Raw genomic sequence first — 17717 nt, 5'->3', positions numbered from 1 at the left:
ACAAAGGAGACTGGCTGAGTGAGCTAGGGACAAGGAAGGAATTCTTAAATTTGACAGAAAAAAACCCACAATTCTAAAAATACTGCCTGGGGCCCGAGCTGTGGTACAGCAGATTGAGCTGTGGCCTGCAATGCCGGCATCCATAGAGTGCTGGTTTGTGTTCCAGCTGCTCTACTTCCAATCCAGCTTCCTGCTGGTGCACCTAGGAAGGCAACTAAAGTGTTCCTGGGCCCCTGCCACTGATGTGTGAGATCTATAAAAGGCTCCTGGCTCTTGACAACGGCCTGCCCGTTGCATGGGGAGTGAACCAGGGGATGGAAGATCTCTCTGTCTCTCCCTCTTTCTGTGACTCTGCCTTTCAAATAAATAATGTTTTTAAAAATAATCTTGATGGGGAAGGCATTTGATATAGTGGTTAAGGGCTGCCCACATCCCATTTCAGAGTGCCTGGGTTCCAGTCCCAGCTCTGTTCCCCATTCGTTTCCTGCTAATGTGCACCCTGGGAGAGGGCAGAGATCACTCCAGAATTTGGGTATCTGTAACTCTGGTGGGAGACCTGGATTGAATTATCAACTCTCGGTTTGGCGTGGCCCAGCCCTGGCTGTTGTGGGCATCTGCAGAGTGACCTGAGGATGGGAGAGCTCTGTTGCTCTTTCAAATATAATAAATACAAACAAATTTTAAAAAGAAACTGATAGACCCTCTACATTAAACTCACCATTTTCTCAGCACTAAAAGGTCCTGGAATGAGAGTATAAGACATGCCATAAAATAGCAGAAATACAGTATATATACAATCAAGGAAGTGCTAGCTCCAAAGTCTATTTCTGTATCTCCATGAGGAAGTCAAACAGCTCATTAGGAAAATTAACTAAAAAAAAAAAAAGCGGCTGTACAAGAAGGCACTATTAGTGTTTTATAATCATATGAAATGATGATCAGCCTCCTTACTGAGAAAGAAAAATTAAAATATAATTAGTAATTATTTTACACCCATGGTACTGGTAAAAATATTAAAAGTTTGGTAATATCAAATGTCAGCAAGAATGTTAAGCAACTGTAAACCTCTACACTTCTGGAAAGCATAAAGTGGGATCATCAATTTGGAAAGTTGTTTGACATATTATAGTAAAGTTGTAAATGAATGGTACTCCATAGTCTAGTAATTCTGCTATAAACCAAATAGGGTCAAGGAACATGAATAAGGATTCACAGTAGCACTGATGGGAATTGTCCAAAAATAGGTACAACTCAATGTCCACCTACAATGGAATAGTAAAATATAGTCATCTTATTCATACAATCAACCTGTAAAAACAAATGAACTGCCACTATGTATACCAGTAGGCAAATAACAACAATACATCTGGTATATTTCCATTTATATAAATTCACAACTGGCAAAATGAAAATATGTTGTTTAGGGAAGTATATGTAGATAGCAAAATTATAAAAAGCAAAGGAAAATGTTATTGTAATCATCATGATAATGGTTGCCTTCGAGCAAGGGAGGGGGTGTGATAGGGTGAGGTACAAGGGACACTTCTAAGGTACCAGCAGTGTTCTATTTCTGAACTCCAGTGGTAGCATCAGAGAAAAACCAGAGCTGGCCAATAAAGCAATATAAACAGAGGTTATTCAAAACTATTATGATAGGGGAAAAGAGACCTCAGTGTATACAGGGCTAAACTGCAAATACAAGATAATCAGGAGGAAATTTATAGCCATGGACCAGTGTAGAGGTTAGTAGATGGAAAATTACCAAGAGTAAACACCAGGGAAGAGAGATTCTGGTTAAATAGACCTAACAGCATTCTCGCTAAACACAGACCAGGGTAATCAATCATCACCTTGTGGATGGTAAAGGATGAGGAATCGGATTAGGTATTGTGACTGACCAGATATGGAAGACAGGGGCTTTTTGTTAAACTGATTTAGCACAGCTCTTGCTAAAATTAGATTACAGAAGGCAGTGAACAGATAGTGAGCAGAAAGTTCAGGAGCCTGATGAATATTTGGTCAAGCACAGAACCTGTTAGCAGTTAATGGTTGATGATTATTTTTAAGCTGCTGCTGTTTTATATTCTTATGTATGTAAATTTCACAATTTACAAATGTATGAAAGATTGTTTAACTAGAAGATGGATGTAAGAGAAATCAGGTGAGAGATTTGTAGGACATTATAGATGGTTTAGTGTTAGGATGTCTAATTCTTTTTAATTCTTTTATGTGCATTCATTTATTCACCCATTTAATATTTATTACCCTTTCTAGCTGTGGGCACCCTGATGGACTCTACATGGTGGGTCCTAAAGGACTACACAGTGGATTAGCATGATCTCTATGGTCAAGTTGCTTAAAATTGGATGGGGGAAAGGCAATGGAATGGGACAGGATGTAGTATGGTATGGTAAGTACAATGACACAAGCACACAGAAGGGGAGATTCCAAGGAGGTGTTGGGGATTCCTAAAATGAGTATCGAGAATGTCCAAAATTGATACAGGAGAAGGTCATGGCTTCTAGATCAATGGACAAGTGTGTAACAGGAGATTAAGAAACCAGCGTTGACAGAACTGTGAGGGGACTGGTTTCGCTAGACCTCAGGCTACACGTTAGGAAAGGGTGAGAGACTTGACTACAGATGCAGGCAGAGGCCACGTTATGACAGGCCTTGCATGAAGTATTCAAAATAACCATGGCTTAAAGGAGACTGAGGTTTACTGCTTTGTCATTTAACCAAGTTTGTGCTTCTGTAAATCAAAAACCCAGAGCCTCCCTCTTCCTACTACTCCATAGTCCAAACACAGCTAACAATTAGCATAACATAGGTCTTTAAAATAAAGGTGGTTTTATTACAAAATTCTAAAAATGTGCTTTTAGTGATAGTCATAGGAACATAGCATAATAGGTAGAAACGTATCTTCATGATCCAAATAATCACACAGCAGATTTTACATTGTCTGTGCAATTAATACTTAAAAAACATTCTTCTTTTCAGTTAAGAAGTCTTCAGAGCACCATTACTTGAATGGAAGGTATTTTGCAAATCAGAGTTCATCTTTGGTCTGTAATCAAGAAGCAAAAATAGAGCCATCAAGTTGCACCTGAGTCAAGAAAACCTACATTTATTCAATATTTTTCTTTAAAATGAGAGCATGGAAAAAGTCAAATCCTTGCTTGAGGTTTTTAGCGAGGAGGACTATCTGGAAGTACTGGAATCACCAAAGGGTAAAATCACCTTATATCTCACAGGGCTACTGATGGGAAGCCAGCACCCATGGGTCTGTATTACAGTAAAGGCTTTGTGTCACCCACAGTATCAGTGAAAGGCTAGAGTAGATAAGGAGCAAGATATAAACAAAGATACCATTGTGTCCGTAACTTCTAGAAATCAATGGAAGATACTGATTTGGGACCTACTCTAAATCACTCAGATAATGATAAATATTAGGGGCAGGCAGTGTGGTACAGTGGTTAAGCCACCACTTGAGATACGCACATTCCATACTGAAGTGTCTGGATGGAGTCTGCACTTCTGTGCTTCTGATCAGCTTCCTGCCTGGAAGGCAGCAGATAACAGCCCAAGTACTTGGGTTTCTGTCACCCGTGTGGGGGACCCAGACAGAGCTACTGCCTCCTACCTTCTGCCTGGTCCAGCCCTGGCTATTGTGGGCTTTTGTGGAGTGAATAAGTTGATGACAGATCTCTTTGTGCCACTCTACCTTTCAAATCAATAAATAAGTCTTAAGAAACAAACAAAACAATTAAATAAGAATGGAGAAGGGAAGAGGCTCAGTCTCACTTGGAGCCCAGATGAGAAGTGTTCTCATACCAAATCACAAATGTGGCAAGGGGGGGAAATACCTTGTGATTTGGCAATTCCTGTTTTGTCATTGGCTGCAACCGATTTTATGGCCTTGCAGCACCAACAGGGGTTAACACTGATGATCCACTACTTCGAGGGCCAATGAATTAGTGGTAAACCAGTTCTCAAGAAGCAACAGCCAAAATTAGTATGTGCTGATTGAAATGATGTAAATATGTCCAGTGGCTGAGTTCAAGCTACCAAAAACTTAACCAGTGTGGAAAATACCTTACTATGAACTCACATGAGTTGGTTCTGTCACCTCATTGGAGCCAATAGTCACCTTAATCCTTTTAAGCCTTCTTGGTAAGTACATATAATAGAAGCCAAATCTGTCATCTCATCTTTGGTTATAGTAACACAAATGTGTGTTTTTCCATTCAAATACATGATGATGTTGCTTAAAATAATGTTGTCAGAATATTTTACACACATACATACATACATACATACACACACACACACACCCCACACACAACCTAAGGTTCAATTTAAACACCTACAATTAGAACAACACTACTTGGCCACTCAAGATTTTCCTATACAAACATACACACAATGTGATGAGTTGCTATAATCTAGCTAGATTATTTTTAAGTAAATTGTTCTTTGGGCTCAGTTTTGCTAACAGTAAAATGAAGGCATTTGCTGCACAACGTATGGTCCCTTTTCACCTTTTAAGTCCATAAGTGAGCCTGACTTTTAAAAATGCAACCATTATGCAGTGGTATCAAAATTTTGCTTTTAAATGAATCACTGGGTAACATGAGTAATCATTGGTATGTATTTTTTTTTTCCCTCTCCATGTTGGGATGAAGAACTTCACCAAATCTTCCTACAGGGAGGTGAAAGCCTCAGTGATGAATGGAAAACATATTTCAGACTCTGAGCATCTATTCAAAGGCCATGCAATCTGAAGTCTCACCTTACAAAAGGCTTCCCTCCATCTGCCAGGGAGCCGCCATGTCTCTTCACTGAACTGCACTGTAGCACCCTTTCTTGGGCCCTGTCACTTCCGTCTCTGACAGAATGGATTGCTTGGGGGCTTCAGGAGGGCGTCGAGTATTTGTTGTCTGACTGAACAACCCAAGGAACAAATGCACACGTGGATTCATACTAGTTCCTGCGCGGACACTGGGAAAGGCCAGTTCTGCTTACCTTTTGCCTGTGGCATGTGCAAGGAAAGAGGTCGTCCTCGGTCTGTGGCTCCACCCTCTTCATGCCCTCTCGGATCTGGGGCTCACTCACGAGTAAGTTGGCATATTCCTGTTGAGCAAAAATACAGAAACATTCCTTGCACAAAACTTTTGGTACATTCATGAAAGTAGACATTCTGGAATTTTTGAGACCAAGATCTACTATAGTAACACACTGTGATATGCAAAGTCCTCCATCCTCCCTTTAAATATCCAACTGGGCTTCTGAGAAGTGGCTGTCTTTTGAACACTGGCTGGCAGTTCAACAGATCTCTCCTTATTCTGTCCTGAGTTTATATAATTTCTGGATTTTTTTAACAGCCCTGCCATATAGTGAAAATAATTCTGCACATATTCTTCCCTAGACTGAGAATCTGAGGACCAAGATTACTGCTGCTTTTCCTGCTACAGCTTAAACAAACCTCAGTGGTCATCTTCATTTATGGGCTGAACATTCTTTTTTTTTTTTTTTTTTTTTAATTTTTTTTGACAGGCAGAGTGGACAGTGAGAGAGAGAGAGAAAGACAGAGAGAAAGGTCTTCCTTTGACTTTGGTTCACCCTCCAGTGGTTGCCGCGGCCAGCGCACTGCGCTGATCCGAAGCCAGGAGCCAGGTGCTTCTCCTGGTCTCCCATGCGGGTGCAGGGCCCAAGGACTTGGGCCATCCTCCACTACACTCCTGGGCCACAGCAGAGAGCTGGACTGGAAGAGGAGCAACCGGGAAAGAATCCGGCGCCCTGACCGGGACTAGAACCTGGTGTGCCGGCGCCACAAGGTGGAGGATTAGCCTATTGAGCCGCGGCGCTGGCCATGTGCTGAGCATTCTTAACCTGAAAACCCAAACCCAAAGTCTTTGAAATCTAAAACTTCTACAGCATCAATATGGCAGCAATAATTTTTGGATTTTGGAGCGTTTCAGATTTTGGATTTCAGATTTTTTCTTTGGATTAGCGATGTTCGACTGGTAAAGTCTGTGCAAATATTTCCAAATCCACAAAACTCCAAACTGAAACACTTCTGGTCCTGTGCATGTCTGATAAGGGATACTCAACCTGTATTACGTTCTTACTCTGGCCTAGGCACTGGGCCAAGTACTTACGCTAAGTACTAGCTAAATTAATGTGTAAGTCTTTAGAAATTCAAATAGTAAATCCCCCCAGTACATTCACTTTATACAGCTCATTTTCTGCATTCCTTCTTCATTTTCCCCCAATATCCATGGGGATGAGGAGAAAAGAGCTCTCCTATCCTGACATTTATCCAGAGAGGTACCTATATCTCCTTACATTAATTACTTTTAGAAACTGTTCAGTGAACTAGTATTTGCTCCTAATATACCAATGACAAGTTATCTGACCATTTTCATGAAAAACACTCACCTGGAAAAGTTTGAAATAATAACAGAATATGTCATCACCCATGAGATTATTTCTTGCAAATTCTTGTCCTGCTTTTGCTATCTTCTTCGCCTATGGGAACAACAATATAAAAATCCTTTAATGGAACATATCTTTTACCATGCAGACAAAGGAAAATTGAGCTGCTGAGTCTATATACAGTGAAACAATAGCAGGAAACATACTTTTGGAGGTAGTCTTACATGGTAAAAGCAACATTTAAGGGAGTATGTTTGTTCAAGTCAAAGGGAAAATTTTGACTTTCAAGTTTGAGAAGTTTTATTGGACTTCCTAGAATTAAGTCTCTCATGGACAGAGAAATCCTATATCGAGATTTAGCAGTGACTTCGTAAACTAAATGCAAGATGAAGCTGTATTACAGCACTGCTTTTGCAATTTTCAGCAGAAAATTAGCTTGAGGCTTATTCATTTAAATCCACAGCATGCTGCTGCCAGAATGGCTCTCTAAATTTCCACATTGCTACTAGAGGCTTAGAGAAACCTTACTGAAGAGAAACCATAATCAGGGTCAAGGCTTAGCTTTTGCTTCACACATGGAGAGGACAACCAATCCAAGATGCAATGCCTGCTGTTTTCACCCCAAAGGAGCTGTGTTATCGATTGGCAGGAGCTCCCCTTTTCAGGTCAAAGTCTATCCTCAGCACCCTGAACACTCTCCAGGCATAAGACATTTCCAATGGACCCATGACATTGGGGTGCACATGGAAGTAAGCTCCTAGGAGACTGACCTTACCTCTTCATCGTGATCTTTGGCCCACTGAAGTTTTTCAAGCAGATCACTCAGATTGCTTTTGACTGGAATGTAGTGTTTCCAGGGCTGCAATTCATTGTAGAAGTGTTCATAGTAGATGGAGTCCTGCTTCAGCACAACACTGTCACCAACCAGCAGATATGGCAGGCGATAGGCTGCCACAGTGCCATCGATGTTTATCTGATACTTGTGCTGCAAAATAATAGCAGAGCACACGAACTTCCATCACATTCCCTTTTCCCACTTTTTTTTTCCTCTGACCCTTTCTATACATAAATCCTCACACTGTTAGCTACAAATTAGTGACGTTTTGTCCTCTGTCTTCATTACTTAGTAAGTGGTTTTTATTACATGCTTTTATATAAATGCTTATTTTGATGTGCTCCTAAATTTCAGAAAGGGGGCAAAGAAAAATCTAAGATTGAAGTAGCAAACAAAACAATAAAACAGTTGTCCGAAGGTTATAATAAGGCAAGATAGATCTATTTGTAATTTTGTAATTATTCTACCAGTTAACTGATAGCATATGTGCACGTAACAATGATGACACATGCAGTGTCATGTTAGCTATATTTCTTTTCAAGGTTTTATCTGGGCGCAGGTGTTTTGTGGTACACTCAGTTACGCCACTGCTTGGGATGCCTATATTCTATATTGCAGTGGCTGGTTCAAGTCTTGGATAGTCTATGCTTCCAACCTAGCTTCCTGATAATGCACCTGGGAGGCAGTGAATGATGGCTCAGTACTTGAGTAGCTGCCACCACATGGGAGACCCAGATGGACTTCCTGCCTTCCAGCTTTGGCCTGGCTCAGCCTCAGCTGTCGAGGGCATTGGAGGAGTAAACCAGTGGATGGACGACCTCCCTCTCCCGCTGTCTCTCCCACTCTGTCGTTCTGTCCTTCAAAGAAATGATATATATCTGGATCTCTCATGTGGGTGGTAGGGACCCAGATACTTGAGCTATTACTTACTGTCCCCAATGATCCACATTAGCAAGAAGCTGGAAGATAAGAGGAGGCGGATTGAACCCAGGCATTCTAATATGGAAAGTGGACAACCCAAGTGGAGTTGTGCTACGCCCACAGCTGTGATACCCGTGTAGCAAGATGTTGCTGCGTTGGGGGTCTAAGGCTGCAGGGTTGAGGTTTGAGCTCTGTGGAGTGGGGCCTCAGGCGGTTCCTGTGCAGTCCGCGGTTGTAATGACCCCCGACTCACATGAGGGAAGCCGAAGACATGTCCTTGCTGACTCTGGGGACACTGTGTCCCTGCTCTGTTGATGATCTCATTATGCATTATCTACCTGCTGTGTTTACACTTTACTGCTTACTCTCACAATTATCAGAAACAAGAAAATCAAGAAAAAGAAGTTAACGTTTCCCATAAGATTATGGAGAAATTCAAACAATCTTTACCTCTCCGTTTACTAAAACTATTTACGAGAAAGCCAGGAATGCAAGTCAAAACATATCATTAGGTTCCCATTATAGTGACAGAGAAATGTTAAGAATGCTCAGAAGTTATCTCCAAGTATCTAAAGGGCAAGCAAAACTTTGGGCAAGCAAAACTTTGGGCAGTAATTCCCCCAAACAGTTCATAAAACAAAATTACCCATTAACCCAAAGGTCAATTCTCATTCTCAGTAAATTGTCTAAAAACATTAACCATAATGCCCCCACTATGTTCCTCATAAAACCACTCATATGACATCATTGTTCCACTAAGCTTTAACTCATTTTGTCAACCTTTGTGATAAAAGTTTAACATTTGCCTATAGCATTGTCCTCTTTACTATATAAACCCAAGCCTTACTATAATAAATCGCAGCAGCATACTCATAACGTGTGTGTCTGTCTGTCATTTCCCCGCCGATTCCTGATTCTCCTAGAGCCTTCGCCCTTGTTCTCCCTCGGTCTGTGTCTCCGCGAGAGCCGGTCCGCGGCAGAGTTGGTCCCTCCCTCCAAAGCATGATTCACACATGCACTGGCAAAACAGAAATGGTTGGTCATTTCTCACCTTGAAGAAATCAAAGAATGAAATGTGCTTCACAATGGGACCATACAGGCTTTCATCGTGTTTAAAGAAGAAAAAGTTGGTGAAGGCAGCATCGATGAGTTCTGGGTGTTTTCTACTGAGTTTAACCAGCTCCAGCCTCTCTTTGCGGCTATCTCGACCTCTCCAGACGGCAGTGGAGTTTTTACTTTCCCAGGGGGGACCTGTGTTTGCTTGCACAGACATCATATCCAAACTCACTCTAGAAAGATAAGACAGTGCAAGAGAATTTCTTCCCAAATGGTCACACCACAAAGGTCATTGGAAAATAATTCACAAAAGAAAGAAAATCCAGGCTCTGGGTCAACCCTGACCCATCTCTCACCGGCCCATGGTTTCTAGGACAGAGTCAGTCAAATCGTAGGTAGGCATCACGATATCCTTGGAATCCATGGAGCCACACCAGGAAAAGATTGGATGGATGTTTGAATTGGATTTCTTTTTTTCCAAAGGCCAGTCTCCCAAATTAACAAAAAACTCCACATCTGGCATCTTCACCTAGGAAGAAGAAAATAGTGTGTTCATATTTTTTACATTGGATAATTTTTACATTTATCAATTAAAATTAGAAATTGCACCAAATGAGGGGGCCAACCTTACAAGCTTCAGGCAGTAATAATTACCATGATTTGAATAATGGGTAACTTTGCAGATATGGTGATATTTATAAGCATTCTAGGTTTCCGTTCTATGGTATCCAAACTGGACAACAGCGTTTACCACAAAAGGGATGAGATAGCAAAGGTGATCTATGTTCTCAGACCACCCAGAGACTCTATGATTAAAGAGGGAAAGAGAAACACTGGGAAAGAATTTGAAAAACCAGGTCCGCATAGTAACCTCCACACTGTCTCTTCTGACAAATAGCGCGGGCATGTTCAAAGGTCCTGCTTCATTTAGCCACGGAACATGCTCAGAGTGTTGGTAAAACAAGAGACAAGGGCTTGCTGGTCAGTTTGAGAAACTGGGAGTCCTGAAGAACATTTTTATTTTTCCATGGATTGACACAGATGAGCAAGAAAAATCTGCTAGTACTCTAATGTGTTAGCTCGAAGGAAGCTTAATACTGATGCTATGTAATCGTCCACATTCAGAGTTAAGTGACTACAAATGTTTTGTAATCTAGAAAAGAAAAACACTAAGGTTTTCCATGAGTAATTCAATCAACTACACACAAAGATTAATAAAGAAATCCTATCATAGGCTATAAATAAATGTACAATTGGTAAAAATATGAGTGTGATTTTTCCTATCAGCCATTTTTATATCACTGTCTACATTTTCTACTAGGATCCTACACACAGTATGTCAGAATTCAGTATCAGGTAAATTTTCTTTGGCATCAAAGTAGGGTTAGTAGGAAAGTAATTTTATTATACGGCATTTTCCTTCCTCTATATGGTATTGCTATGGGGTTGAATTGGGTCCCAGAAAAAGATATGCTTAAGTCCGAAACTCCAGTATCTCAGAGTGACCTTATTTGGAAATCACGTCCTTGAGGTGTTGTTAGCTAACAGGATGTCATACTGGAGGAGGGAGAGGAGAGGGACTCAGACATTCAGGGAGAAAGCCATGCGATGTCACAGGCAGAAGCCAGAGTGAGGCAGCTGCAAGCCAGGAGCACCACAGACCACGGCCACCACCACAGGCTAGGGAGCGGCAGGGAAGGATGTCAGCCAGGTCTCCGTGGGTGTGTGACCCTGCTGACACCTTGGTTTTGACTTCTGGCTTCCAGAACTGTGCAGACACACACTGCCATGGTTATGACCCACCCAGTTCATGGTGCTTTGTTGCACCAGTCTTTGGAAACTGATACAGGCATCCTACATTACTTCAGAATCATATTATTAAAGCGTCTAGGACTAGAGCGGCCATGATGTTTTTATTTTGAAAAATTACACCGTAAAACTCAGGCTGAAATTATCTATCACATCTAAAGATAAAATACAGATTTACCTTTCTAGTTAGAGAAAGCAGTATGGCATCCATGAAAATTCTGAAACCTACATGTTCACCGTGAGTCTTGATGTAAACCTAAAAGAGAATTGGACACTCACTCTGTTAGTCAAAAGTACTGGCAGACTTCACGAAGGAAAAGCTTGTCACTAAACAAGTTCAGAGTCGGTGAACTCAAGGGACTTCCATAGCCTAGACAGCTCATAGCAAGAGTCTTGGGTGATTGCTGACATCATAAATAAGAGTGCCAATTGTTAGATCAACAACGGGAGTCACTGGGTACAGGCTCCCCACGTAGGATCTCTGTCCTTAATGTGTTTTACTATGAAACTTAAAAACACTACTAGTGGAACAATACCCCCCTATACCTTGTGCGGTTGTGTGAATGCAGCCTATTGAAATCCTTGCTTAGTATATACTAAGTTGATCTTTAGATGAAGGTAATTGAAAATGAAACTCGATAAAGGGCGGGATGGGAGAGGGAGAGGGGAGGGCCACGGGAGGGAGGGAGGTTGGGGGGGAAGCCACAACAATACAAAAGTTGCACTTTGTAAATTCACATTTATGAAATAAAAAATAAAAAAATTTAAAAAATGAACATATAGTAAATGCAAATATCCAATAAAGCAAGTTCTTCTACCATTTTCTTAAAAAAAAAAAAAAAAAAAAAAGAAGAAGCTTGTCACAATGATCCTCGTTAGAATGAGTTTAATGAAAGCATTCGCTAATTGTAGCCAACTGGAAAAACAAATTCAGCAACGCACTCAGACCAGACCACTTCAATCTGTTGTACCTTATTATCCTTTAAGGTGTAGTGACACAAGCTCTGCCTCTGACCGAATCTTTTTGGGATTTCTGCTGCAATCTTCTCTGGGTCTACCGCAGGAAAATGTGCCAGATCCTTCTGGATCTGAGGTATGGCTGCGGGGCAGTTCATCTCCCGGAGCCAGGCTGCACTGTCTTCCAGAGGACAGTCACAGTTCTCATGGTAAACCGGTCCTATATGTACAAACAAAAAAGTAAGAATTCCTACACAGTAAGAATTTCACTCAGAGGGCTGCTGGTGTGCTACACTGAGTTAAACCGCCTGGCATCCCATTGCAGGAGTGCTGGTTTGAGTCCTGGCTGTTCCGCTTCTGATCCAGTTTCCTCCCAATGTGACTGGGAAGGCAGCAGACAATGACCCAAGTATGCCCACCAGGTGGGAGATCTGGATGGAGAACCATGCTCCTGGCTTTGGCCTGGTGTGGTCCAACCCTGGCTGTGGCTGCCACTGGGGGAGTGAACCAGTGAACTGGAGATCTCTGTCTCTCCCTCTGTTACTGTGCCTTTCAAATAAATATGTAATTTTTTTTTAAATTGTCACTCATCAGTTTATTAACAAATATTCATATGGCTTGTGAATTCTGCCTAGATAGGAAGGGTACTGTAGTTGAAAAACTATTTCAGGCCAGTGCCACGGCTCAATAGGCTAATCCTCCGCCTGTGGCACCGGCACACCGGGTTCTAGTCCTGGTCGGGGCACCGGATTCTGTCCCGGTTGCCCCTCTTCCAGTCCAGCTCTCTGCTGTGGCCCAGGAGTGCAGTGGAGGGTGGCCCAAGTCCTTGGACCCTGCACCTGCATGGGAGACCAGGAGAAGCACCTGGCTCCTGGCTTCAGATCAGTGCAGTGCACCGGTTGCAGCCCGCCGGCCGCAGTGGCCATTGGAAGATGAACCAACGGCAAAGGAAGACCTTTCTCTCTGTCTCTCTCTCTCACTGTCCACTCTGTTAAAAAAAAAAAAAATTTCATAGCCCTGGCAACTCATGACTAGAGCCTAGGGAGATTACTGACGCCATGAACAGGAGTGTCAAATTGTTAAGTCAGCAACAGGAGTCACTGTGTACTTATATCCCATGTGGGATCTGTCCTTAATGTGTTGTCTAATGTGCAGTGATGCTATAACTAGTACTGAAACAGTATTTTTATACTTTGTGTTTCTGTGTGGGTACAAACTGATGAGATCTTTACTAATTATATACTGAATCGATCTTCTGTATATAAAGATAATTGGAAATGAAAAAAAAAAAAAACCTGGTGTTAAATTGGAAATGGCAAAGAAAATTAATTAATTTTTTAAAAAAAATATTATGTAGGATCTCTGTCTTTAATGTGCTGTACACTGTTATTTAATGCTATAACTAGTACTCCAACAGTATTTTTTTCACTTTGTGTTGCTATATGGGGGCAAACTGTTGAAATCTTTACCTAATATATACTAAACCGATCTTGTGTATATAAAGAGAATTGAAAATGAATCTTGAAGTGAATGGAAGGGGAGAGGGAGTGGGAAAGGGGAGGGTTGCGGGTGGGAGGGAAGTTATGGGAGGGGGGAAGCCATTGTAACCCATAAGCTGTACTTTGGAAATTTATATTCATTAAATAAAAGTTTAATAAATGAAAAAAAAAATTCAAAGGAAGTACCTTTTTTTACATTGGAGCATAGCAAGTAACTCTGCCTTCTATTCTAATAATTCTTCACATGAACTCATGTGTTATTTCCATAATCAGGTGTATTTGTATGAGTTCAAAGTCAATGGATACTAATTTATGCTCTACAGTGGACACTACAGCACATGATCTTAATGTTTTGTATACTTAAGAATAAACAAATATTGGTAGAAGAGTTTCAGAGAAGTACATCTATTTTAATGAAAGACAAAAGGGATAGGATTATTATTTCAATGGCACATAATAAAAACATGTTCTCAAAATGTCTAAGGTACTTTTCTCAATGGTTACATCATCATCAATAACAACAAAAGTAAGCACACAAAAATGAACTATTACTATGCTTTTTTAAAAAAGTATGAAACATTTACTTATCTATTTATTTTGTGTGGGAGAGGGAGAGATAGGAAGCACGAGCTCTGCCATCGGTGGTTCACTCCTCAAATGCCTGCCATGGTTAGAGCTAGGTCAGGGCTGAAGCCTGGATCCTGGAATCCAATCCAAGTCTCCCTTGAGAGTGGCAGGAACCCAACCACTGAGCCATCACCTGCTGCCTCCTGGGGTCTGCATTAGCAGGAACCTGGAGTCAGGTGCCAGAGCTGGGTACCGAACCCAGGCACTCTGACATGGTACATGAGTGTCTTAACCAATAGGCTAAACATCCTTCCCAGTATGTACCTTTTTGTACTTTATTTTTATTCATTTGAGAGATAGGATATTAGAGAGAGAGAGAGAGAGAGAGAGAGAGACAGAGAGAGAAAGAGAGAGAGATCTTCCATCTGCTGGTTCATTCTCCAAATGCCTGCAACAGCCAGGACTGGGTCAGGCTGAAGCCAGCTGCCAGGAACCATCACCTGCTGACTCCCAGCATGGGCATTAGCAGGACCTGCCTTACAAGCACAGCAGGGACTCAAATCTAGCACTCCAGCTTTGAAACTGCACCACCAAACATCGGCCCTATACTATACATTTTTTTTAAACAAATGATAAATAAGCAAAGGCTCAAACTAGTCCATTTCCTTATTATTATAATGAATTAATTTGAACATTTGTAGAAGTAATGCTAACATACTTAGCAGCTTTGAACTGAGATTTTCATTGTCATTCCTTTCTGTAATTACTGGGATTCCCTTCTGACCCAAGCAGTAGGAGACAACGCAAGAATCTTTGTCAAGTTTAGCAGATTATATTGCATCATGTGTTCCTGGCGAAATGTGGAAAAGGACTCCAGACACCTTTAAAACTTTCTACCTTTCTTTTCTTGGGGTTGAAAGGGAGGAAGCACAATTCCTACTGTTATATATAGACTGCTTCCCACTGTTTGGGGTCTGCTCTCCAATCAGAGATAAGGAGATGATTTTAGACCCTCATCCTATATAAGAAACCATCAGTAATTGCATAGAAAATTAATCAATTTTTTAAAAAAATCATGTAGGATCTCTGTCCTTAATGTGCTGTACATTGTGATTTAATGCTATAACTAGTACTCCAACAGTATTTTTCACTTTGTGTTGCTATGTGAGGGCAAACTGTTGAAATCTTTACCTAATATATACTAAACTAATCTTCTGTATATAAAGAGAATTGAAAATGAATCTTGATGTGAATGGAAGGGGAGAAGGAATGGGAAAGGGGAGGGTTGGGGGTGGGAGGGAAGTTATGGGGCGGGGGAGCCATTGTAATCCATAAGCTGTACTTTGGAAATTTATATTCATTAAATAAAAGTTTAAAAAAAAAAAAAAAAGAAACCATCAGAGAATTTCTCTGGAAAAATGAACAAAGTCAAAAAGCAGTCAACACCCCCAGCTCCCTAGCCGCTTCCCTAGCTTCCAGCGATCTCTTCCTGAAGTGAGCTGCCAAATTTCAGTAACACTAAGCTGTCATAAATGACTCAATACACAGCTTGATTATTCTTGCTGATGTTGTATCCCCAAAGAGTGAATACTCTATAAACATGAGGAGTCTTCCAAAGTTCGTAGAAAATGGTGGATTATGAAAACCTTTGCATGGATATAAATTTTTTTTTGCTCCAAAATAAACTTATCTTTTAATTCCAGTTTTCCAGAACCTTTCTGAGGGACACTCATATATTCCTTGTTCTTTAATGAATTATAATTTCAGTTCTAATTTGTCTCTTTTTCACTAGAACTCCTATTTGGTTTTTAAGAAGGAAACACCTTTTTTCTTTCAGTGAAACACAGTGAAGTTGTTTTTGCTGAGAGAATAACATCTCATCTTATTGAAATACAGTTGTTATAAAATTATGTTCCCAATTACCTTTTAAGATATATGGAGATTGCGCCACATGTTGACCTTGGAATTTAACTTCGATCTTCAGATTCCTGTAGCTTGCGTACATCCTGTATCTCACTATGAAGGACCCATCCTTCCTGTCTAAAACCTGGACTCCAACTCTGGTGACCTGCTCATCCGGTGCGGAGATCTTCACCTGGAAGACCTTTTCACCTGGAGAAGAGGTAAAGCTGTGATGGGCAAAGCGACAAGATACAACGATTATCAGCACGCTCTTCAGTCTGTAAACCTCTGCTCTCCTCCACACTCTCCCGCTCACATACACTAGCTGCCGCTCCCAGGCTTGTAGCTCCAGAATGAATATGATGAATCGAGATGCTACAGTTTCACTAGACAACCGTAAGGGAATATTTTCAGAAAACTAATGTCTGTCAGCACGACCCATGCTGATGTATTCTCTGGATAAAAGCATTCTCATTAAATTCCTATTTATCTCATGCCCACCACATCTGGAAATCTCTAATCACATGGTGCTTCCAAAGACGATCTTACTTTGAAAAAAATCTCCCTTAATGATTCTTCAAGACGACAGTATAAGTCATGCTCTGTCAGGGGCAAAAACAAAGGCGGAAATGCTTCTATCCCCGTGCTGACAATGTGTCAAAACACTTTTCCAGTGCTCATGCTCTTTAAGAGGGCATTTAGTTTTTCCAACATGTTGTACAACAAAATCTTTTTCTTCGCTTTGGAAAACATTTCATTCCCAAGAGGTTTTCCCTATACACGGTCAGCATCCACCAGTCATGGCAATCATTTCAGAGCCGGTGAATTATAAAAGTAAGTTTAGGTACAATCAATACATTGAAGTGGTTAGGATGGGATCCATGTGTGGTGTGATCACACAGGAGACAGATACTTTCCTTCCAAGTTTTAAACAGAAGTTCCTTTTGTGGATGTCCACCTGAAAACTGAGGGACACGTGAAACCGACCGAGTCTCCAACTCCTGGCCTTAAGCTCCTTATAACGGAGCAGCAGCTGGAGAGCGTCATTCCAGCCAGCTGGAGGGGCTTTGTCTTGCCTTCAGCCCCACTCCAATGGCTAGAAGAGCTGATTATCTACGGCGGCACGCCGGATACGAACGACTGCTAGAATCCGTAGTGGACCGGGACGGGCAGACCAGCCGTGCGCAGCGGCCCAAGGTGCCGGAACGCAAACCGCGGGGCGGGAAGGAGCTCTGGGGCAGACGAAACGCGAAGGCAGAGTCGGCCTCCGCCGCGATCCGAAAGGTCAGGGGGCCGCGTCTCTACTTACGGGTTCCCTGACGCGTCCACCGCCTGGATGTAGAAATAGCGGGCGGGAAGAACGACCTCTGCCTTTAGCCCGGGCCCCCATACTCGGCTCTGGTCCGGGCTCAGTCGCCTCTCTGCGCCGCTCTCGGCCAGCGCGGGCAGCGTCCCCAGAAAGCAGCAGGGAAGCAGCCAAATGCTGAACATTTACAAGACGGACTCTCGAGGAGGACCCACGGGTGAACGACGCGCGAGTCAGGGCCGCAGCGCCCGCGTGGCCAGGGGGGGGACGCCCGTCGCTCGGCCGAGCACCGCGCGGCTCCACTTGCCCGGGACCAGGGCGGACAGGCTGGGTCCGCGGCCGCCCCGGGGCATCGCTCGGGGGCGAGGCCGTGTCGGGTTGCAGCCCGGGTACCAGGCGAGGCGATTGGCCCGCGCTGAGCAAGGCC

At 42.2% G+C, this 17717-nt stretch overlaps 1 protein-coding gene across 2 annotated transcripts; it reads right to left on the bottom strand.

Annotated features, from left to right (window-relative positions):
* Window positions 1–2833: 2833 nt before the first annotated feature.
* POGLUT2 (protein O-glucosyltransferase 2) lies at window positions 2834–17610 on the bottom strand. 2 transcript variants are annotated; one of them, XM_062193958.1, is made up of 11 exons: window positions 17294–17610; window positions 16006–16211; window positions 12031–12236; window positions 11238–11315; window positions 9607–9779; window positions 9246–9483; window positions 7214–7423; window positions 6442–6531; window positions 5026–5133; window positions 4793–4940; window positions 2834–3067 (listed from the first exon to the last, which is right to left on the bottom strand). In XM_062193958.1, exons 1-10 carry the CDS (start codon window positions 17473–17475, stop codon window positions 4839–4841), a joined length of 1593 nt encoding a protein of 530 aa, XP_062049942.1. In that variant the 5' UTR covers window positions 17476–17610; the 3' UTR covers window positions 2834–3067; window positions 4793–4838. The 2 variants fall into 2 exon arrangements, with proteins under 2 accessions (XP_062049942.1, XP_062049943.1); XM_062193959.1 differs by lacking the exon at window positions 4793–4940 and having other exon boundaries at window positions 17294–17608.
* Between the last annotated feature and the right edge of the window lie 107 nt (window positions 17611–17717).

This window comes from Lepus europaeus, chromosome 6 (assembly GCF_033115175.1).
Source record: "Lepus europaeus isolate LE1 chromosome 6, mLepTim1.pri, whole genome shotgun sequence".
In the NCBI taxonomy this organism is placed as follows: domain Eukaryota; kingdom Metazoa; phylum Chordata; class Mammalia; order Lagomorpha; family Leporidae; genus Lepus; species Lepus europaeus.
Note: the sequence above shows the minus strand (reverse complement) of the source record. Positions and strands in the feature narration are given on the sequence as shown.

Bases quoted from the DNA above. Each gene is read 5' to 3' on its own strand.
- POGLUT2 (XM_062193958.1), bottom strand. From the start codon at position 17,475: ATGTTCAGCATTTGGCTGCTTCCCTGCTGCTTTCTGGGGACGCTGCCC. The intron at 16,212-17,293 runs GTAAGTAGAGAC...TGCCCATCACAG, and splicing joins GTGGACGCGTCAGGGAACCC to CTTTACCTCTTCTCCAGGTG. The intron at 7,424-9,245 runs GTGAGAAATGAC...ATTATTTTGCAG, and splicing joins CATTCTTTGATTTCTTCAAG to CACAAGTATCAGATAAACAT.